Below are 23,803 nucleotides of genomic sequence, written 5' to 3' on the forward strand. Positions count from 1 at the left end.
TGACCTCTGCATTTAACCAATCCTTCAATCACTGCCTTAGGATCTGATGTAAAACATGTATGTATGCCAATTTCCTGTTCCACCACCTACAAATGACAGCATATTTAACTTTTCAGACATGCACATAGATGGATGGCATGAATGTTTTTGATTGACAGGTGAGTGGGACAGTTTTCAGCCACTTAAAATTCCAGCGGTCATGGTAGTTTGTTCACTTCTCAAGGTGTTGTGTTGGTGTGCACGTACAGTATGCATGGATATATGCAGCAGTAATGGGGATGTGTAGCCCGGATGGGATCTTATTCCTGCATTGGTCAAATTTCACTGTGGACAAAAACTTATTTGTTAAATCAATTGTGAGATGTGAAATTGAATTTTTGATTTAAAGGATCGTTAGAATCGTAGTAAGAAATACCTCTTGGGTAGAATTTGTAAGAAAAAAAAGTTTATTTTTAAAGCAATCAAAAGGAAGACTTGCAAAATCAACTTTTAGGAACTTTTAACCATACTATAATTGTTCCCAGTTGTCATGAAACCACTCAAAGTTGCATTTAGAGGGATTCATACGTGTTTGAGTAAACTTTATTCTCCCGCGGACAAGACGACAATTGCTTTGTCAGTCAAGTTTCAGCGCACCCCAGATTTCTCCCCAATGTTTGTTACTTATTTTGTTCAACAATTTAGCATTTTTGGCACAAATGAATAAATTCCTCTGTTTGCTATCGTGAACTGCAGCTCTCCAAAGGCGACGTAACTCAAATTGGTCACGAGACCGCCGTTTTTCAACCCGGAAGTAAGCAGACTCATTTTTTTATACTGCGATAATGAACGATCGTTGCCGTAGATTTAGAACTATATAGAAGACAAAAGGCACAACAGGTCTTCTTTAAGAAATAAAAGACAAAGTAAAAAGCTTCAGTGTCTATGACATGACCTATATGCCCGGATCTAGTTAAACAGAAATAGCTACAAGAGCAATAACATCCCTGGCTAAGCGGTGGGGGATTCAATTCCCAAGCCATTTTATAAAAGCATGGTGTGATTGAGTTGGTCTGCCCATGGAATTCAGTATTTAATTTCCTATAGGGTCCTGGACCTGTGCGTGTTTGCAATTTCTCTTCCTTCATCAGAGCGGCCCAGTGTGGAGAGGTGGTCGGATGCGCCCCTCCATCATGTCCTTTCAGCGCAAAACTCTGACTCACATGGAGCAGAAGACAGGTTAATGAGAGTTCCCTGATGCACACATTACCAACTTTTCTGTCTATTATCTTTCATACTTTGTTCCACTCCATATTTTGTGCATTGTACGGTATATAGCAGCATTTATAGCAGAGTTTATGACAACTTAACCATCGACACAATGTGCCGGTGTTTGAACAAATGACATTGCTGCCAGCAAAGGTGGATTATTTGCTTTCAAGTTTTACCAATTTACTACTAATATTGTTGTAAACCAGTCCCCAAAAGTATGGATACTATTGACTAAGGATTGCATTTACCTTTTTGCTACACGAGTCAAGAGAATAAATATTGTACTATATCGTGTATTTAAATATGTGAATACCTCCCAGTCTTGAGGGACGTTACCTTAGGTGATCAATAGTAATGAACAGTTTTTAAACAAAGACGGTTCAGTACTGCTGAAATTTAGTGTATTTTTATGATAATTTCGTACAGTGCATATTTCAAAATTGTACTTTATCTGATTCATTATTTTGATTGACAGCACTACTTTTAAAACCGGGGAATCAATAAGCCTTTGAGATATAGATGTAACAAGCTTGACATGGACATCATGAATCATGTTTCTTTTACAGTTTTAAGCCTGAGTAGATTTTTAGCACCGCACCATTCTTACAGTGTAAAAGACACAAGAATAAAACATTTGGTTTTATTCATTCATGTCTTTATTGTGTGCTCTTGGTCAATATTATTGACCAGAAGCCAGATTACTGCTAATGAACCAAAGATGAAAACACAAATGGCTTATTAAATCATCATGGTATGTACTTGGTGATGCCTCACAAACACTGTTATGAAGCTGGTGGGATTGATTTCAACTCTGCATGAAACACCTTAAAGTCATTACGCACCCGTTCACATGCACTCAGTTGCACAAAACCAATCATATCCACAGTAAAATACTTACACAAGGGTACAACAACCCCCCATGGAGGAGTGGGTTATCAAATCCAAACATTACACTCTGATTGGTCAAACAGGCACACAGTGGGTGAATCATAAACGCTTTTATTGTATGAACAATCAGTTTCACACACTGAGATTAGAGAGCTTTTTAATTGGCTAATACAGAACACTATAGTATACAGGGATTGACTACAAGAGATAGACTACTGAGAGTGAACATTTATGTGATGCATGTTACATTATGTGTAGCGACTTTGATCCTATGTCATTAAATGAAGGAGGAAAAACTTGTGCTGTCCCTGAGAGGAAGCAAGCTTGAAATCTGTTCCTGTGAAATTTAAAATGGACAGGAAATTAGAGATATTAGTGACAACACTATAAAAGCAAAAAAGTCAACCAAAAAATTAGATGTGGCAGGGGGCAAGGAGACACTGTTCCCACTTCTAATAGAAAGACCCTAAAAAAATCAAAGGATTAAAACTATTAAAATTAAGGTTCTACCCAGATTCTTATATCTACCAATACTCCAGACTACCAATTTCCATCCGCAATCGGCTGTTTGACAAATGAAATAAAACAATCACAAGTTTTATAGGCCAAGGCAAGGCAACAAAAGCATCTGAACACAAACTCTTCAACTATCAAATCTAAAAGGCTGTTGGGGTTGACTTTTTCTGAAAAATTACTTTATTTCTGCTCAAAACAGCATTGCTGTTTGTTGCGGCTGAGGTCCGGCCACCAGACGCTTGCCGTTGAACACCCACCCTAGGCCTTGCTCCAGGATGGGGCCTCGGTAACACCATTCCGTGTCAGGAGTCACAACAAGGCAGGCAAGAACCCAAATGCACGACACAGGAAACAGTTCAGGTTTAGGGTATTTATTACTAGCAGAGATCAAAACAAGGTCATAACACGTAGCAAACAAATCCAGAATGGGGCAGGCAAAAGAGATGGTCCAAAGTCCAAAAAGGCAGGTCAAAACAGGATCAGAATCAGGATAACAGTTTGGTGGGAGCTACAGAAACATACAAGACAATCTGGCAGGGAACAGAAGGAAATGGACCGGTCCATATACTGAGGTGGGGCAGGCCAGGTGAATGTGATCAGTAATTAGTGGCGAGCAGGAGAGAGTGGCAGAGTCTGCTCTCTGATTGGCTGTAGTGGCACAGAAGGGGATTGACCAATGAAGCAACAACTAAAGCCTGGCTAAAGTTGTGATATTCCGGACGATTTAACTGGCTTTGTTGTAGAACTCTTCGTTTCCCCCCTCCCTTCTTGTTCTCTCTGGTTACCGCCCTTTTGTCTCTAAGGCTCATCACAGGCTCCTCACACCTGTGTGTGGGTTCACAGCAGTATCTGGTTGTTAATCACTGGGTGTTGTATATTAGATGTGTGTTTCTCTGCCTCAGTGCGAGATGGTCTGCGCTGCCCTGTTCTGCCCCAGCTATCGAGCGGGTGATATTTTGAGTCTTGTTTTTGGACTCTGATTCAGATTTTTGTCTTAACCTCGTGATCCCGTTTTGCTGTCATCGACCTTGGACCGTCCTGATTATCCTTACCTTAAGTGGAGGAGATCAAGTATCTCGGGGTCTTGTTCACGAGTGAGGGAAGGATGGAGCGTGAGATCGACAGGCGGATCGGTGCAGCGGCTGCAGTGATGCAGTCACTGCATCGGACTGTTGTGGTGAAGAAGGAGCTGAGTCGAAAGACAAAGCGCTCATCAATCTATTTTCCAACCCACCAAAATCAAAAAGATATTTTGATTCATCTAGCCTTTAATGGCAATTTGAATAAAATAACACTGCTCTAGGTAATTTGCAAATGTTTTTGTGTTCTTCCACAACATACACTGCTAGAAGCTAAGCCTATTTATTTATTTCCTTTAAGGTTATTGGATAAAGTTATTTAAGCCGGGCTTGCTTACATTGTGTGGGTGTCTCATTGGAGGAGGTGGTGGTGCTAGTAATAAACTGCATTATAATTACAAGTATTTCCATTATAACCCTTACTGTCTTGCTTTCCTTAAAATTGTAATGCGTTACACCTAACACTGGTCAAGTGCATATGTTAAAGTAAATAATGTCATTGTTTAACACTATATATGGCAGCAACTCGGCGCTAACTATTTATCTTCCCCGTGATGCACTGTAACTTCATCAGTTAATCACAGCTCAGATGCTCTGAAAAGGCCAAGTCAAACCTCTTTGAGATGTCAAACATGGATTTGAACACCCACACAAGGCTTTTTAATTACAGCCTCTCAGAAGTGGAATTCAGTTTCTGGTAGCAGAGAACTGACCTCATACAATCTGTTCAAAAAACACATTAAGAAGTGGCTGATAACATATCAGACGAGTGTTCACTCGAGTGCGTTCCTTACCTGAGTGAGCGCATTCTGTCTCTTCTGTCTTGTGTGGCCTATAGTACAGTATAGTATAGTTTTGTATAATTGTTTTGTATAACGCTTATTGCTGTTTGTAGGGCCTGTTTCTAGAGATGAAAAAACCCTCTCTGGTTAACTCTGGTACATTTACAGACATTTTGATTACTGTACACTGCCCCTTTTAAATAAACTAAATTAATAAAATAGCAGGGGATTCCAAATGACCACCAGTTTTTGTTGGCCTCGAGGTTACTCTTGACTTGTAACTACACACACAGCAGTCGTGTTTCAAAAGCACCTTGCTGGGGACAAACAACAAGAATTGTTTTTTCCAAGAACTGCTATAGTTTAAAAAAGCCAGTGTTTTCTTCATCAGTATCCAATTTGTCTTATACCAACAACAGCATACCAAAACCACATGGTCAACTTTGTTGTTGTAATGGAACAATCAGTTTGATCTATTGGTAAAATGGTACTTTTGAAGCATTGGCTGGTAGTTTATTGTGAGACATCTTCACTCGTGGCAATGGCTCTCTTCTGTTAGTGCCTGTGGCTGCTGCCAGTTTTCGTCACACTCACTTTTTAACTGATTTACACATTATCTTCCTATTTTGATTGTGTTGCTCTCCCCCACTTCACTAGCTGTCTCGATCTCTTGTGTTATTTGCTCTAGGGTTCTGTGAGCACGCTTTTGTGCACAAGATGCCGGATTCGATGATGGTTGGGACATTTAAACATAACATATTTTGGTGTGTGATCGCAGTCTTTTCTTCAATATAAAACCAACTAAAACACGATTTGACATTTGAATTTAAATAATCACAGAATTCAGTGCACACTAGTAGTAAGTATTAAAAAAATACATAAATACATGTGTAACTTTGGTTTCACATGGACCAGTTTGTGAGCCACACCCTCCTGGTCATGCTTCCACTTCTGGGTCAGTGTCAAGCCTCATTACTTAAAGATGCTCATGGTGCCTGTTTGGTAGTCGTCAGCCTGCGGTAGGAAGAAAACACAACACCACGAATGAAGCAATGCTAACAGTGGAGCTAATAAACAGTAGAATCACTAACGTTTTCTTGATTTTGGTTGTGTGCAACGACATCGGGGGCTTGGGTAAAAGTTTTAGAAGGATTCTGGAAAGTTTTAACAAGTTTTAAAAAGAGAAGCCACAGCACAGCCTCACATGGCCTCTCTCTGTCAATCAACAAGCCCCTAAAACTGAACTTTTAAAACATGCAAAGCACTTATTACATATAACAGCATTAGACAGTGGAGATGAGGTGTAATAAAAGTTCGTCTAATGGCAGTGGTCGGCAGGAGGCTCTGCTAGAACTAAAACTAGTTGGTTATATCCAACCAACATCAGTAAAACAAAACAAAATTCAATTTATTTTTTAAACCCTTAAAATCACCACAGTAGTTGCCTTGATGGGCAATAATGAAATAGAGAAGCAGATTAAATGATGTTCACAGTGTCCCAGTATTCCCTGTTCTTAGACCCTCGGCAAGGAAAAACTTCACTCTCAAAATGCTGGCCTTCTGGTGGTCCCAAGAGTCTCTAAAAGCACAGTAGGAGGTCGAGCGTGTTATAGAATCAGTGTTATGGAATCAGCTCCCGTCCATGTTAAAGGTCCCATAACATGCCAAATCGACTTTTCAGAGCTTTTAACCTTCTTACATTGCTATTTGTGCTTCATATAAGTACCCAGAGTGTTTTTTTGATTAATTCCCGCAGTTTTTAGCTATAGTACAGACTATCTCCTTTCCGTGAATCTCCAAACTGACGGGCGGTGGGTGCAAGACCGCGTCATAACCCCAGGCACGCGTCACCATCCCACCTCCCCCTCCCCCCTCTCCACCCCCCTCCCACGCTGGTCAGGCCAGTTAGGAACAGAAATAAAATCCTAGTTTCTCAGCGACGCTGCCCTAGGAGCAACTATGCTGGGGGGAGTATGGCAGCTTGATCACCTTTCTCTGCTTCTTCATTTGCAGCCAGTGAATCAGTGGTTTTCCCTGAGGTTTCAACATTTTTCCCACAGGGTTTTTTTGTATTTTTTCCTCATCGAGGGTCAAAGGACAGGGAATGCTCACAGTTATCCATTTGCTAAATTTCTGTAAACATTGTTTAATCTGCCTCTCTATTTCATTATTGTCTCTGCATTTGACTCCTTCAATGCCGCAGGGGCATCTCCACAGGATCAGTGGGCGCCACAGTGCAGTGATCGGGGACCCACCTCCAGAGCTTTGTGCTAGGCTTGGTCAGGACCATCTTCGCTGGAGGATTTGACCTATGGCGCATGGTTTGGATTGTTGGATTTTATTTCAAAAGTTAAAGATTTTTAGATTTTTTAGACAACTGTGTTATGGACATTAGTTACCATATAGTTGGTTAGCCTAAATCATGCCTTGAAACTCTTATAGAAGACCTATTTGGCTTTTGTCCATAGTTTTAATCTTTGACATGATTTCATACTTTTGACATTTTTAATCGCAATATTCAAACACTCTTGAAACTTGCCGGGCCCTTTATGCATGCATAAATCACTCTAAATAAAACTTCAAGTTTCCATGAGAAGGTAAAACAATCATATGATTAAAAACGCCTAAAAGTCAATGCTTAACAGGTCTCCTTTAATATTTCATTTAAAAAAGTCTATTGGGACAACGATACATAAGAAACAGTCCTTCCCAACCCACTAGTGCATTTTTAGGAACCCTAAAAACCCTGCAAGCACAAAACAGCTACTTGAAGCTTTCAAACACTGCAGTTTCATCATCAAGGTGCATGGCAACTATATGAAGACAGAGCTGTACAAAAAAGACCAAGCAGCTCGTGGTCTCCCTCATTGTATTTTAATAAACATGGAATCATCAAGGAAAGAGTTTTTTTTTTAATAAAAACAATATGATTTTATTTATGTTATTGATATTTCTATATACATGGCATAATTTGTGCTTTTTAATTATCAGGAATTAAACCAAGGGACATATCAGAAAATAAATCATCAAAACAATGAATCGTATCCTTTTTTGTCTTTGAGATTTTTACAAAAACCTGCAAAGAAAGAAAGGGAAGGTAGGGGATTAAAATGAACAGATAGGTAGATTGTTAAAAAAGAGGGAGAGAGAGTCCGGAGAGTTGCAAACGGTCCACTGAGCGGTGTGTGAATGTCCAGACGGTGATGTGCTTTTACCAACATCAGCAAAGGCACCTGTGTTTTGCTTTGTTTAAAAAAAAAAAGAAAAAGGAGAGTTCGCCTCAGGGCCTGTATCCACAGCAATCGATTATCGGCATACTGCATCTGTCCAGTGTTTCATCCAGGGAGATTTAGCCACGCAAACATTGCTGGTTTCTTACAGAATGTCATGATTAAATCTGATCACTCATGCAAGACTGATTCCAGATATGATGTTTGATGATTTTCTGATTGAGATAACATCAAGGTTGGATGGTACAATGTAGATTTGGAATGGAGTTTTTCAGTAGCATGCGGTGACTTTTATGGATGGGCAAACAGACTTGGGGTGTTCAATATTTAGTGGATAACACAAAAGTGACAAAATAAAATAGAAAATCTAATATGCAAGGCAGGCCTTTGAAGCCTGGCCTCTCACATGAAGGGCAAAGGCCTTCCCGACTGAGCTGTGTGTGCTGAATCGATTAAACAGAATCACTTCACAGACTAATGAATTACACAATTTAGCTCTTAAATGACTGCATGTATTTTTAACTGACGTCTAATCATTATAGACTTGTCTCTAGAAGATTTTAAAGTACATTTGTTGTACCTTGGGACTGTTGTTATTTTGCTTCTCCTCGCACATGTGCAGTTAGGGCGAAACCTTGAAAGAATGCATAAAAGATCATACAATCAGGATTGAATTAAGAAGAATCACTTAATGTGATGACATCAGTGATTTCATGTAAACACACAAAAGGTCATTGATTTAATTGAAAGTGAGTAATGAATGACTTGTGTATGAATGATTTTGTGAAGCAGGGGAAGGCCGTTCAGGTATAGATTGGTCCATTAGCTAGTTCTAACTTCCACCTACAGGCTAAACCTTTATTTACTGCAGGGTTGAACCACAGTCCTCAATCAATGGACAGATTGTAGTTTCTTAATGCACATCTCAACTACTTAAATCTTTAGATGAGTAGTTTCTAGTACATTTTCATATGGCAAACACCAAATGCATTTTTTATTGCGGGGTTATGTGCTGTTTTTGCACAATCTTTGCTGTGACTCCCATGGCAGCAATAACAGCATGAAACCTGGAGAGTGACAAAATGCACTGTGTCACTCTGTACTTTCCATCATTGCCTGAATTAGACTCTTTCTTTTCCAAAAGCACTAGCATGAGCTTTTGACCAGTCCAGAGATAATTTGGTCATTGAGCTGGCACACTGCCCCGCTCTAGTCTGCGTTGAGTCCTTCAGCTGAAGCTAGCTCAACAAAAAGCTCAATTCTTGAGATTTGGTCTCTTAGCAAACACTTAGTGGTCCGAGTAGTCATTACAGACATGAGCCTCATTTGCTTTGCGCCAAACCAGCATCCGTGCTGATTGTGTTCATTGGCTAGCAATAGCTTCCATGTGTCCAAGTGGTTGGACAGTTGTTTGGGTCAGTTTCAGCTCCACAGACAAAAGTTACTGGTGGTCTGACATGTTGACCCTTTCTCTGCTGGGGAAAGGTAAAGTTTGCCGTTGGCACAAGAGCACAGCTCATACACAGTCTGTTTGGTGTAGGTGGTGCCTGCTGGCGCCCCCTCCAGGGGATCCACTGCACTGCCCAGAGGGATACTGCCCAGTCTGATTGTGTTGGCATCAAGGAGGATCTGAAAAAAGAAAGTCATTATAAAACAGGGTCAGCATAATAGATTGGCAGGGTCATCTAGTAATACTGAATAAGCACATTGTGAGACACTGGCCACACTTTGGTAGTCACATGGGTCTACTATAGACAGGAATTTATCAGCACAAAAAGGGAGTTTGTGTGGCTTCCTTTGATTAACAGAAAGTGGGAGTGAGGGCAAGGTAGGGTCAAGGATTCCTGCAGCAGAGTTTAAGAACAACTTGGCACTTTCAAAAGTACCTTTACCTTTCAAACTTTATGGAAAGATTTCCAAAAGAAAATGGTAATGGTGGTCAAGTCTGCTAAATGCTGGTAAATGTTTTTATTTTCCTGAATATGTTAATGATTTGCATTGCCTGGGATGTCTTTTTCTCTGGATGCAATTGCACATATCATGCCAGATAAAATAAGATAATATTTATATGTCCCACAATGGGAAAATTCCATTGTTGCAACACAGATTGGGCACAGACACAGATTAGGAACAGAAGTGGAATAATAAAAAACAGATAACTTTTAATAAATTACACACTGTTATTTACAAGTGGCTGTTGTATGGACAGACAAGGATGATTGACATTATGTCACAGTATTGCACATGATTATAAAAGCTGAATGACACATGTTCAAGTCTAACACTGTTCCCTGTAAAGTCTGAGAACAGCTGAAAGGAAAAACCTGCTAAACCTCTCAGTTTCAGTGGATCAGTCTGTCACTGAAGCTGCTCTCCGGAATGTCCTGCAGGGAGTGAGACTCATGGTCCAGCATAGATGTGAATCTAGCCAGGACCCTTCTGTCCCCCACCTCCTGCACCGAGTCCAGAGCATAACCCAGGACGGAGCTGGACTTCTTGATGACTTTGTCCAGCTTCTTCCTCTCCCTCTCTGTGGTGCTGCTGCTCCAGCAGACCACACCGTACAGGAGGGCTGATGCCACCACAGAGTCGTAGAAGGTCTTCAGGAGTGGCCCTGTCACTCCAAAAGACCTGAGTCTCCTCCTGTATAAACTGTATTTTATGTGGATTGTGTGGTCTTGATTTTTTTGCATTTTAAAGCACAATTGTTTTATTGAGTTTTCTAAATCGCCCCATGCCTCCACATAAAACATATATTGGTGATCCAATGATATTTTTTCTAAAGCATTTTTATGTCCAAAAACATCCCTGCCCAAAAGGTCATTGTTTACTTTGCAAAACCTCTTCTCTGGTATAAACTCTGTTTAATTGGATATTGCAAAATAACTCCTACTTTTACTTACTTTTAGTTCAACAATCTAACTCCCCTAAAGCACATCATTACATTATAGAAGCGTTTAAAAAAAACAACAACACTGCTTTTTACAGCTCAAGGCCCTTGTTATTAGCTCTTGCGCGTTGCTGTAATAAGACCAAGCATCCAAAAACAACAACTTGCTTTATTTAAAATGATGTTGTGGCTACTTCTGCTGTAGGAAAATTCCACAGCACATTCCTAAATATCAAGGTGTTCCTCTAACAGGTCCCTGGTGCACACCTGTCATCCTCTCCAACTCGGCAATAAGAGCTGCCAGAGCCCAGTCTAATCCGTACACAGGGAAGGACTCAGCCATGCTTGGCCACTTCACCCGAATCGAATTCCTACACCCTCAATTCTATAGCATAACCCGAGCTGAACTTGTACACTGCAATAGGATTGAAAATGAGGATGTGTTGTCAGGGGGGCAAATCATAAAATTGACAGGTATAGCATCCATAACGATCACATACATTATTATCAGAAATAACATTTGTAAACAGCTTAGGCATAATTCTGCCTACCGCAGAAGAAAATAAATTAAATACATAGAATAACTCAATAACCTATATATATAAACTACCTTAAATTAATGTGTGCTATGGGCAAATGAAAACTAACTACAGTATATTATGCAGGGCTAAAGAACCGCGGTCTGGGGACGGATTTCCGGCTTGAGAGTGAGTCCATCCTCCGGCAAAGGTAAAAGTACCATTTACAGCCTGGAGGCATTTAAGTAACTACACTGGTCCCCCTCAACCCAGCAGGTTTTAACAGATGTTGTCACAGGCAATGAAAAAGGGATCTTGCTGTGCTAACCATATTCATAACTTTACTGAATAGTATTGGTTCTTTATAATTCATTGTTGTTTGACAATGCGTCCATGAGCGTTGAATACAGGCAGCATGCGGCCGGACAATTACATTGCCCTGGCTCCCACCGTGAGCGGAGGGAGGGAGAAAAGGAAAGAGCGATCAAGCAAGTCCTTCTGGACCTTGGGAGTAACTGCACTTCTTTAGATCTTCACAAACTAAACGCACAAAGGACTTCCCGCTTGAATCAGATGCTTGCAGTAGCATGATGGGAAATCTCTAGTGCAGCATACATTTTTTTGAAAATGAAAGACTTAATCGTGTGAGAACGTGGAGAGAAGATTGACACATGGAGTTTACATGGAGGAATTGTGGACAGCCGGACATGGGAGCGTGCGTTCTCCACCTGCTTTACACTCGTAAGAGATGTAAATTAATACAACATTCACATTTACATCTAAAACAGGCTGTATATTACCGGTATTGTTTGCTTTAGTGGGGAATTCAGTGCATTTTGACATCATGGTTATCACCATTACCTTTTACACATGACATGATTCAGTTTACTTGAAAACATATGGACGTTGTAGTTGAACTTTCTTGGATCTGGCCCAGTGTTTACATCTGTTCATATGCTAATACAAAAATGGCTACGTCTGGCGAAGGTTCAATAGAGTATCCCAGCTCTTCTTAATGGTCTGTGAGGAAGACTGCAATGTTTATGTGGTGTAACATTGCAGCCACGCTGTACATGCTTATTTTAATTGCACAATGTCTGTGCGTCATAAGTGAAAAAGGCATGGCACGGTTTGGTTCACCTCCTGTGCCAGGTGGTCATGCCTCTCCCTGTTGCGCACCCGAAATTACAACTTTTGAGTACATTCAAAATGCTGTCAAGTAAAACAATGCAGGGCTGTGGGAAACAAGCAACAATGTGGTCAGTAAGTATTTGCTGACCAGCTGTTTTCAAGGCTGCTTTATTCATGTTTTGTGCTATAACACTGTCTCCGAGGCTTTGACAAATGGGCTGGTGAAATAACACAATAAAGACATATAGATTTATGTATAGAGCTCATATGGGTTGTATGACTGGCCTGTGGCAGGGCTATTATTATTTTAAATGAATAAGCCTAAATAGGATTTGTATTGTCTTTTCTGGTTTCTTTCTCCACCTCCAGTGTTAATAAACACTGGTTAAGTGCCAATTGTCTCTAAATATATTACTGTTTTGCCTGGAAGTTTCCACACTCCATCTATACATCCCCAAGCCACCTCAGCTGTCTCCTCTCAACGTAGAGGAGCAGCGGCTCTACTCCGAGCTCCTCTGGTGTGACTGAGCGTCCAGCCACCCTGCGGAGGAAACTCCTTTCAACCGCTTGTATCCGCGATCTTGTCCTTTCAGTCATTACCCAAAGCTCATGACCATAGGGCTATGGTGTAGATTTAGCTTTCGCTAAACTAAGAATACAAGGTATTTTTGAGCAATGAAAACACCTGTGATTCAATTAATGCCAAATATAAAAGCTTAATTCCATAACTGTGGAACATTCCAGGCAAAGTAATGACATCACTATGGAGACAATCAGGTGATGGATCCTCCATTAGAAAAGTTACATAGTGCACTTTCAGAAAAATTTAACCGAATTGTATTATTTCCCTTAATCTGACTGGCAGCAAAATATATCGCTTTCTACAATGCACCAAATTAGAGGAAATAAGTCCTAACCGCCTTATAAACAGCTCTCATAGACGTCAAAATGTTTCAGGTCATGAAACTAATTTAAATATTGGTCAAAGATAACACAAGGAATCACAAAATTCAGTTTTTAATTGAAGGTTCTTATTATTAAGGGGAAACAAAATCCAAACCTACATGACCCTGAATCAAAAAGAGTGCGCTGTGGAGGAATCTTTATCTACTTCTGATTCTGACATTGGAGGGTCTTTGAGTTTGAACTGCCTGATTAAGGTCACGCCACAGCATTTCAGAAGGATTCAGGTCAGGACTTTGACTTGGCCACTTTAAAGTCTCTGTGGACTTCCTGGTGTTTTGGGTCATTGTCCTGAAGCAGAACTCAAGTTCACACAGTCACAAACAGATGGCCGGACATTGTCCTTCAGGATTTTTTGGTAGACTGCAGAATTCACAATTCCATTTATCAAAGCAAGTCTTCCTGGTCCTGAAGCAGCAAAACAGCCCCAGACAGTGCAGTTGAATTAATAAATTAAGTAGAAGTGGACTTTTTAAAGGCAGATTAACAGGTCTATGAGAGCCAGAATTCTTGCGGATTGGCTGGTGTTCAAATACTTATTTGCAGAAATAACAAATAAATTATTTAAAAATAGTACAATGTGATTTATTTTCTTTTACATTCTACCTCTCACAGTGGAAATCGCAGGGTGTTCGAATACTTATTTTCCTAGTCACAGGTTTTGCAAGACAAAGCAAAAAATCTGTTGCAGAATCCACTATCTATACACATCTATTATTATTTATGGGTGCATGGTTATGACAATCCACTGAAGGACAAGAGGTGAGATGAGGTGAGACCCTTTAAGGACAGATTCTACAACACAAGCAATACGGACTATAGAGAATACAATGGAGCGATGGACGGAGGAGTAGAAGTCATTTGTTGTAGCTTAAGGTTGGATTAGAGGTGACATTCATCCCAAATTAAAGTGTCTGTAAGTATTAGCCTTGCCTGTTGTTAGCTGGATTTGGCACAATGTTCTGGTCCAGGTGTGTGCAAGAACATGCCAATCTCCCAACTTAAAATAGCCTTTCATTATCAGATTGTCACTTTGATTTTATACGTAATGTTTCCTCAGATTTATCCAACCCAGAAAGGTGGTTTTCTGTGAGGAAGCCGCCACACGTTCCTTATGGACATCACTTTCATAAACACACATTTTTAAAATGAAAAAAGTGGCAATTCTGGTGGGTCAAAACATTTTTCATGGATGGCTTCCTTTGGCACAGCGCCGCAGCAGTCGAGACAAGCAGGAAGAAAAGAAAGGGCCAGTGAATTCAATGTGTGTTAGAGAGTTACGGCGTCTTTGAAGAGATCAAAAGCAGACAGTCCAAGCTCTGAGTTTAAAGACAAATATAATGGAGAGGGGGGCCATGGGTACAAACACAAATATATTTGCTGTACAACTCTGTACACAGTGTCAGTGCTGTGGAGCTACACTAAATATGAGCTTTTCAAAAACATGGCGTATTGTAAATATCAAACAACATCATTAGTTCAGGGATGTTATTATATCTGCCGCCAACACGTTTAGTCTGTTGGGTAAGACTCTTGCCCTGCCTTGCCTCCAGTGTCTAATAGGGATGTCAAAGTATCAAATGATTTATTATTACTTCTTAGACCATAACCGAACAACAGTGAAATATTTCATTCTCTTTTAAGGTCTGTGGAACCTCAATATACACGTGAAGCATAATATAAATGTGACAAGCATTTATGTGTATGATGAAGTTACACTACACAGGCACATTGCAATATTTTGAACAAAGTTAATGATTTTACTGATACAATTAAAAAAAGACAACATTCAGTAACATTCAGAAAGTCAAGCAAGTGATCTTGACAGAGCTATTCCAGTCTTCAATGCTTTAAAACTATACAAGTATTTATCGTATAATCCCAAAATCCTTAAATTCAATAATCTTATGCAATTCGCTTGAGCTCACAATGGCCCCCATTTTGGTCCCTTTCTGCTCCTTCACACACACTTGCCCGCTCACACATGGCAGAGAAAAGTGGTGGGGGACTCTGAGCTATCTGAGAGCGTTACACACACCATTAGGCTCGTAGAATGGACAGACATTGGAATGGAGGCTGACAATGGCCTGAAAGGACAGAGGCTCGAGATAGACTTTGGGTGTAGTTATCCACATGTGGAACAAAGACCTACTGTACTCCACCACGCGGACTGGAATAGAAAGGGAAGAATAAAAGGAGGACTGGAAGATTATGCAGGAAAAGGAAACTGACAGCCAAACCTCACACATCGCAAACAACGGCTAGGGAATTTCTGACACTAATCATTGCTTTTGAAACACGTCTTCTTGCTAATATTTGGTTTGTCTTTTCTGTTATTTCGTTTCTGCATGTTTCTAATGTGTAGGGGTACATTTTGGGAGAGTTTGTTTCACGCAATTTTACATATTCATTTATTTTTTCTCTACTTTACCACATGGGTGGAAGCAATACAGGGTTACCCCCCGCTAACATTCAAATATGTTCACTATGCTGCTTTACACCCGTAGGTAAATCAAGCAGCAAAAAACACAACAAGGAGGAAATAAAAATGTCCCAGTGTAGCAGCCCCAATAATACCTCAAGGCTATGAAGTGCTAATAAACCCCAGTATTCTGTCAACAAACAATAAGAACTCATGCTATTACTGAACTTTGTCAAAACTTCAACACTGTCAACCTAATTTCACCTCCCCACCATCTGCAGGAGAGAAAACTTCAAATTCACACTTGCAGAGAGCTGAATCGCTTTGGGAATACATTGTCCCACTGCACAAAGATGTCTGAGAATTATTTATACTGATTTGAAAGAGCAGTTTTCTTTTGTCTTTTAACATTGTATTGGGTAAAAACTAAGCAACATTTTGAAAACAGTAACTGGACTATTTAAGACGCAAGGTGGGCTACTCAAGGCTACTCAGGCAGGAATCTGACACACACAAACGCAGCAACACTAATACACAACAAACAGCCAAAACACAAGCCAAAACACATTTTTCCATAACACATCTCAGTGAACTTTAAGCACTACAAGTAATTAAAATTCCGGAGCAGCAGACCTTGTGAACTAGTCGAAACTTTTCTCCCCTTGAAAAAAGCTTTTCCATCTTATTTTAAATAAGAGCACATAAACATCAAAATATGACAGCTTTGCATAGTAATTGGTGCTCCCAGGGTAATCTCACAGTGGACTCATTTTACTTGAGTGTGAATTATTCTGACTCTTCACTTGCTGGTGGAAAATATAGGAAAGCCAAACCCCAATTGAATGTTGAAAAACCTAGAAAATTGTGGACCTATTTTCTGTGTATCCTACAGACCCTATTAAGTGTTAGTCCAAATAATAACTCCACTTTGATTTGGTTCATTTATTTCGTGAACACCACGTTCAGGTTAGCCACACAACAAAGTCTCCCTCCGTCCCACCCAGACACGTAAAACAGGTAAACAGAACAGTATCGCCCCCTAGCTGTCAGGCATGAGACGTGAAACTTAAGAAACTAACAAACTCACTCTCTTTATAAAAACAAAAAAACACAAAGCAACACAACATAACATGAGTGTAAGTGTTGTTGTTGAACAGTTATTTAACAGTCCAATGTCCTTCATGGAGAGCCTTAAGAAGCATGGCCGAGGAAGCTCCCTTTTTAGTAAGGCAGTCTGCAAGCTGCTCTTTAGTTTCAGACCACAACACTTGAAGGACCTTTTCAGTTTGAATTAGTTCTTTGAACTGATTTCTAAACGCAGTCGTTTTTCTGTGACAAACTTGGTAGACTTCAGTGCATCAACAAGAGAAAAGTTATCAGTGACACAGATTATTGGTACAGGATGTTCAGTGCTACCTGCATTAAGTTCAGAGAACAATGTTGAAAGAAAAATTGCATTGTCAATTCCCTCTGACATTGCTAGAGTTTCACCTGCAAGTGTACTTCTAACAATTCTCTTGATTCTCTTTGACTGCCATGAGATAGGAGAAAAACATCCATTGTCACCCATCAAAACAATGAAGTGCCCACCTTGAGTTCCTCCATCTGACAGATTACCAAAAGATGCATCAGTGAAAGTAACTAATTTTAAGTTACTGTCTTTACCAAGATGCTGGAAATTCAACTCAACAGACTTAGCCTTCAGTTTGCACACAACTCTGTTTGCTTCATTAATAGTCTGTACAGTAGCCTGTTTAAGATTTGATGCTAATTTACTTGCATCAAACATGGCATCAGGTCTGCTCTGTCTGGCAACCCACAGAAGTTGCCCTATCTTAGATCTGAGCTGATCTTGTTCTGCTTCAGTGAGGGGTGAGCCTGGCTCTGCTGCCCGTGAGGGTGTGAGAGGTATGGGATGTAAATGTTGAATGTATGTCTCTTGGTGTATTTGTACCTTTTTACTCAAAGTAACCAACTCCACACCCACATAAGAAAAGCTATCCTGAGCTTCACGACCAACATTGAACTTTGATCTGAGATGAGGCATGACAGTCATAGAAAACATTTGTGTACCTCCCCAAATGAAATCATCAACATGACAAGCTAGTACACCAGTTACATTTTTGTCCTCATCTAACCAGTAGAAAACTGCAGGGTCAACTTTAGATATGACAGCTCCTGCTTCAATCATTATGCTTTTCACTCGGTTATACCAATAGAGTGAGGCATCAGCTAGACCATACACACATTTTCGCAGTTTCCAAAGTACACCAGTGCTATTAGCCTCTGGAGGAGGTCTGATGAAAATGTCTCTAGATAGTTCCAGTCCTTGTAAGAAGGCAGATTTTATGTCCATTGAACGAAGTTGCCATTGTTTCTGACAACTGACTGCCACTAAGAGCCTCAGGAACTCTGAAGCACAGGTTGGAGAGTCCTTTTGTAGCTCAGAAACTTGTAGCTCCTCAAATCCTCGTGCAACAAGCCTGGCTTTTGGTACTAATCCGTTCTCAGTCTCTTTTAGAGTGCACACCCACCGAGTGGAAATGCACTTTTCTCCTTTGTCCTCAACTTCCTCAAACACGTCATTTGTATCCAACTTTTTATTTCATTGGACTTGGCTTCATCAAATGACAAATCCTTAGTGACAAAAACATCCTCGCATGTGTCACCACCAGGAGCCTGAACCTGAACTTGAAGATCTTCCAGCTGTAACAGATCCACTGCTTCATTGTTTCCCGCCACCTCAGCAGGCTCAAGCAGCTCAAAGTTATACCAGTCCTTATATGTGGCTTTTCCAGCACGTCCTAACACTTTAGCAGTACGTGAAACACCACTCTCTGCGTTTCTGAATGTAACAATTTGGCCAGTCTTTATATTTCCAGCACCCCGTCTCTCTGCCCCAGCATATTCATGAGCGGGTGGAGGATCATTGTCATTGTTTTCAGCATTTGTCTCTTCGGTATCCTCATTTATGTCATATGAGTGTTGTTCGTCCTCATTGTTTTCTTTATCACAGCTGGTCTGAGGTTCCTCATGTTCCTGATTGGCTTTCCTCAGCCTAAGTCGGTGAACTCTGACACAGGTGCCACCGTGTCTAACAAAAACAACAGCACCGTCCTGCCCAATGACCATCGCAGGCCCTTTCCACTCTGGACAGTCCACACGTTTGTAAAACACTTTGTCTCCCTGTTCATACCTCTCATCGTTGTGACGTATCTGTTTCTTTAGCGCTCTCCGTATTCGTTCGGAGCATTCTGCTTCTGTAAAGGCCTTCCTTGCAGTGTGCAGAGCTGTAATGTGTTTGGCAACCCACTCACTTTTAGTGGTGCCCTCTAGAGCAGGTGGTCTGTCAATCAACACCGAAGGTAGGTTAGGATTTTGCCCAAACACAAGCTGATGTGGGCTGTAACCATGGACACTTTGCATACAGTTCTTTGCCATAAGAGCCCAGTCCATGGCAGTGCTCCAGTCACATCTAGTAGTAGTTTTCACTTTGAGTATGATCTCTGTTAAAGTTTGGTTGTGCCGTTCTAACAGCCCATTACTCCAGGGGCTGTATGCTGGTGTGGTTTTTACTTCAATATTAAAGTTTTCAGCCATGTCTCTTACTTCTTCATTATTAAACTCCCCACCATTGTCACTGAACAACTTTCGTGGTGGGCCGTGCACACTGATCCAATCATGAATAAAATGTTTAACGATCTCAGAGGATCTCTTGGTGGTCAGGACACTTCCTGCACTAAACCGAGTGAACTGATCAATGATATGTAGGTACCACACCCCTGGCTCAAGCTCGTGCAGATCTACAGCTACAGTCTCATTATACGTTGAAGCCAGTGGTAGGCCAGCCGCAGGTTTGGGTTTGGTCTTACAGTACTTTTGACATGCTTCACACTGACTTACAACCTTTTGTAGTAAGCCAATGCATTCTGTGTCTTTGTTTCCAGAACTACTTAAAAGCCTTTGTAGTTTGTCAGCAGAAGCATGCCCAAACTGCTTATGAAGTTTCTCTAAAACTTTTGTCTTCTCGCTTGTGTCCATTTTGTCTGTGCTTGTCAGCACTTCTCCCTCAGTAGTTGTTAATATCTTATCAGCATTTACAAAACATTTATCTTCACTGTCGATTATGTTCACACAGTAATGTCCTGAGCTTGTAAAGTCCAGTTTGATAGGTTTGATAGCACTGTCATTTTCCATGTCCAGAACTGTTCCTGCCCTTTTTAGAGATGTCTTGCTCAAAAGCAGGGGGATATTAACAGGGACAACTTCGGTTTCTATATTACACTTTGTGGTGCCAATCTTAGCTGGTATCGTAACCTTTTTGACAGAGTGCACCACTTTTCCATCTCCAAACTTGAAGGGCCTATGACTTTGTGTTTCAGTTTTTATCATAGACTTTATGTTTTTCTTTCCAGACACATTAATGTAGTCGTCAAGCCACTGTTGTCCACACACTGTCCTAGTGCAAGCAGTGTCTATTATAGCGGAGCCAAAACATTCAGTCATGAATATTTCTGCATCTGTTGGCAATTCTTTAGTATACAGTGTAATGTTACACTCTTCCACGTTTGTCTTTTCTTCAATTATTTGAACACTCTCACCTTTGTGTGGACAGTGTTTTGCCCAATGAAACGTACTTTGGCATACAGCACACTTTGACCGCCGTCCGAACTTGTCCAGCGGGTTCGTACCGCCCCTCCGTCCCACCCAGACACGTAAAACAGGTAAACAGAACAGTATCGCCCCCTAGCTGTCAGGCATGAGACGTGAAACTTAAGAAACTAACATTAAGGACATATCTAATGAGTGTCAGTCAAATAGGGGAGGGAGATATATATATGAAAAAGGATAATATTGCAATTGTTGTTTAGGAGATGCAAAATTAGAATGGATCCAGTAGAGATGTAACGATATTGCAATATCGCGGATCTAGTTCTGAGTTCACTTCAGCAGAAAAAGCAAAGATGACTACATATCCCATGATCCTTTACATCACTGTCATAGGCCTGTTTGAACCAGTAGGATCGCACGCTACACGCTTACCATACTGGAGACAACGCTCACCATCGCACGTATATTGAACAGTAAAGGTAGTTTACAAAGAACAACCAACACATTTATTAGAGAAGAAAGCCGAGCCGAGTCGGTGCCAAACCCTGCTATTATGAAGTCCCAGTTTTGAATTGGTTTAGCCAAGACCACAAGCACAAAAGGAGTAAAGGAGATGACAAACATTAGCTCTCCTGAAGAACAGCATGATACTCACTACTAAGGAAATTCACCGTGAGGACTCGTTTGACAGAATGACTTCATCAGAAATAAAGTCCTGTCCAGGCTACAAACTTAAGAGCAACAATTGATTTCGAAATGGTGCAGAGACAATTTGAAGGATTAAAAGGTGAACATAGGCATAACATTACATTCATTTGGACATTTTGGTTTAAAAATATATAATTACCAAAATCTAGAAACAAAATTAATAATTTTGATTAAATTCATCAGGTCCTCTGACATAATTATATTCTATTTTCTCATGAACGGACCACTGTTTTGTACGTGCCTCCTTACTCAGAAGGGCCACTGGTATTATTAAGAGGGCCTAGTTGCAGCTGTTGTATGGAGTGGAACTCCCCTCCGTCACATCAGGGGCAAAAAATGAAAACAAATTTGATAACTGAGATAATGTATTAATTTATGATATTACATGGTTAATTTGGGTAAGGTGAGGGTTTGGGTTAGGGCTAGGAGTTGATAGTAAAGTACTAAACCAGATGTAGTGGATCTCCACTTAACGTGTCACTGCTCATCGGATGCAGCTAGAGTCTAGACCAGGGGTGTCAAACATCCGGCCCCGTTTTAATCCAGCCCGCCGAACATTTTGAATTAATATTAAAAATATATATAATATATATTTTTACATACATATATGCATTTTTTGTTCATAGAACCGTAGTTACATCCGTAACTGTTTTTATCACTAAAACTACACGTCCCACAATGCCGCTGGTGGCCGCCCCTCCCCCGCGCGGCTCTTCACTGCCGTGTGTACTGCCGAGGGAGAAGTGCTGAGAAGTAAGACGAGAGTTTGCGCACTTTACAGCACTTACGCACCTCAGAGCAGAGGTCTGAGCGAGGACAGACGTGTGGTTTGGGAAACATGTGGAAGAAAGAAAGAAGACGGTTTTGTGGATGTTAGAGGTAAAAGTGGAGCTAATGTGGAGTTAACAACAAGAAAACTTAACTTCTGTGATGATGCTCTGTGAGGAAAACATCCTCTACAAACCTGGAGAGATCAGGAGCCACAGGTAAAAACACAGGTCAGAGTGTAACAAAGAATGAACATAACCGTGTCCACACTAATGTGACTGTGAACACAAACACAATGACCTCATTTGAGTCACTACATGAATCATTTTGTCACTGAGATCAGCTTAAACTATGAAAATAGCGAGCTCATATTGAGTTTGAGCAGAAACATGTCTGTGATATGAACATTTCACATCAGAAATCACATCAAAAGTCCATGTTCCTGTTCCTGCTGCTGCATGAATCTGGACTCAGTATTTCACCTGCTGCACATTTGCGCAAAAGTCTCCACAACTATTACTAGGCTGTAAAAAAGCAATTTATTTCTTATATTTTTCATTGTTTTATTTTATACATAATATTTGGCCCACGATTTGATGGAACACTGTGGCTCATAACTTAACCTCCTTACTTAAACGCTCCACGTTTGTTTGTATTTAGTGGTGGGTCAGTTCAGGTGTAAAGAGAACTACAGATAACTTCAGAGAACTACACAGACGTGGAAATGTTGGTTAGTACATTTAAAAGGTTTTTTAGATCTTGAGAAGTTTATTTTGTTAAGTCAAATACAATATTTTTCTGTTCCAAATACCTATTTAACAATATTTAACAATAGACTAAATGTTTTGCTCTGTAGATCAACTGTGATCTGAAGTTGTAATGCACATAAACTGAAGCACAGTGTTGGTGAAATTACACTTCTTAATACATTTCAGTTTATGAGAACAAACGTGTTTGTAATTTCTTTTAGGGAGTGTCTGCAGTGCCGTGGCGCGCGGCCGAAAAAGCCATGTTATTTTTGTGCCGGCCGCGCGCCGCGATTCCTGAAACTGTGCCGCTATTTGACAGCGTTTTAGCGCTGTTTTAGACCGCGCCGGGTTAAGGTTAGGGTTAGGGTTAGCCATGAGGCTATAACGGGCTATAAGGGAAATGCCGCGGTCCCTGAAACTGCGCGGCCATTTGACCGCGCCGCGACTCTCCAGCCACGGCCTTTCTTTTAATTGATCCAGTAATTGCTTCAAAAACAGTGTAGGCTATATAAAGCTATTTATTTCTTATATTTTTTATTGTTTTATGTTTTACGTTATGTCCGGCCCGCGACCCAGCATGAGCGTTGAAATTCGGCCCGCGGCCCAAATGAGTTTGACACCCCTGGTCTAGACCCTTCTCGATGAACTGTGACTTGTCTGCTCAGTTGATGTCTAAATCTTTTGTCTTCTTAACAGTTTGACTTCTTCAGAATTCTATCCCAGTTGTGGGAAAGTGTGCCCCCTTGTCCGGATTTATAGTCTGATGGGCGCGTTTCCAGACCTCTATGACATCCTTGCTCTCCTATGACCTTAGCATTGTCCCAGTTCATGAGATGTTCTTGCAGAGGTCGGACATGTCACAGTGTCACCAGAGAGGAAGGCCGCTTCTGAGGAAGGCGATGGCCAAAACATGTCAAGGTATGATGTAAAACATAAGTCTGTTTTTAAGAAATTAAGTTAATCAGATATATCAGGAATTTAATTGGATCCAAAAATAATGAGCAATTAAAGCCGCAAGCGGCATCCAACGGCCCTCGCGGGCCGCCGGCCTTCCGACTCTGCTCTCTGCATTTTACAGAGATGGCGCTAACGTAATTGTCTAAGAACTAAGACAGCGACACATTGGACATGTACAATGCTGTGCGTAACCAGTGCAAATGAACACAAATGTGGGTCGAAAGTGCGGCTCCAGCGCACAGAGACCGTGACACTTGGAATAAAAATATGGATAACTTTTGATGCTCCGCTTGTGTAGATGATTTTCCCAAAATATGAGCTTGATTGAGCTATTGCCCAC

The 23,803-nt window shown here is 40.7% G+C and overlaps 1 protein-coding gene across 1 annotated transcript in view; it reads right to left on the reverse strand.

The window, feature by feature from the left end:
• Nucleotides 1–8,505: 8,505 nt before the first annotated feature.
• LOC140377171 (zeta-sarcoglycan-like) overlaps nt 8,506–23,803 on the reverse strand; it is a 352,061-nt gene continuing 336,763 nt past the window's right edge. Inside the window, exon 8 of the mRNA XM_072462496.1 lies at nt 8,506–9,375. Coding sequence (XP_072318597.1) covers nt 9,169–9,375 — 207 coding nt within the window. The 3' untranslated portion in view covers nt 8,506–9,168. The remainder of the gene's footprint in view (nt 9,376–23,803) is intronic.

Source organism: Eucyclogobius newberryi, unplaced genomic scaffold (assembly GCF_026437365.1).
Source record: "Eucyclogobius newberryi isolate DKJ021-1_F unplaced genomic scaffold, fEucNew1.0.hap1 SCAF_4, whole genome shotgun sequence".
Classification (NCBI taxonomy): Eukaryota; Metazoa; Chordata; class Actinopteri; order Gobiiformes; family Gobiidae; genus Eucyclogobius; species Eucyclogobius newberryi.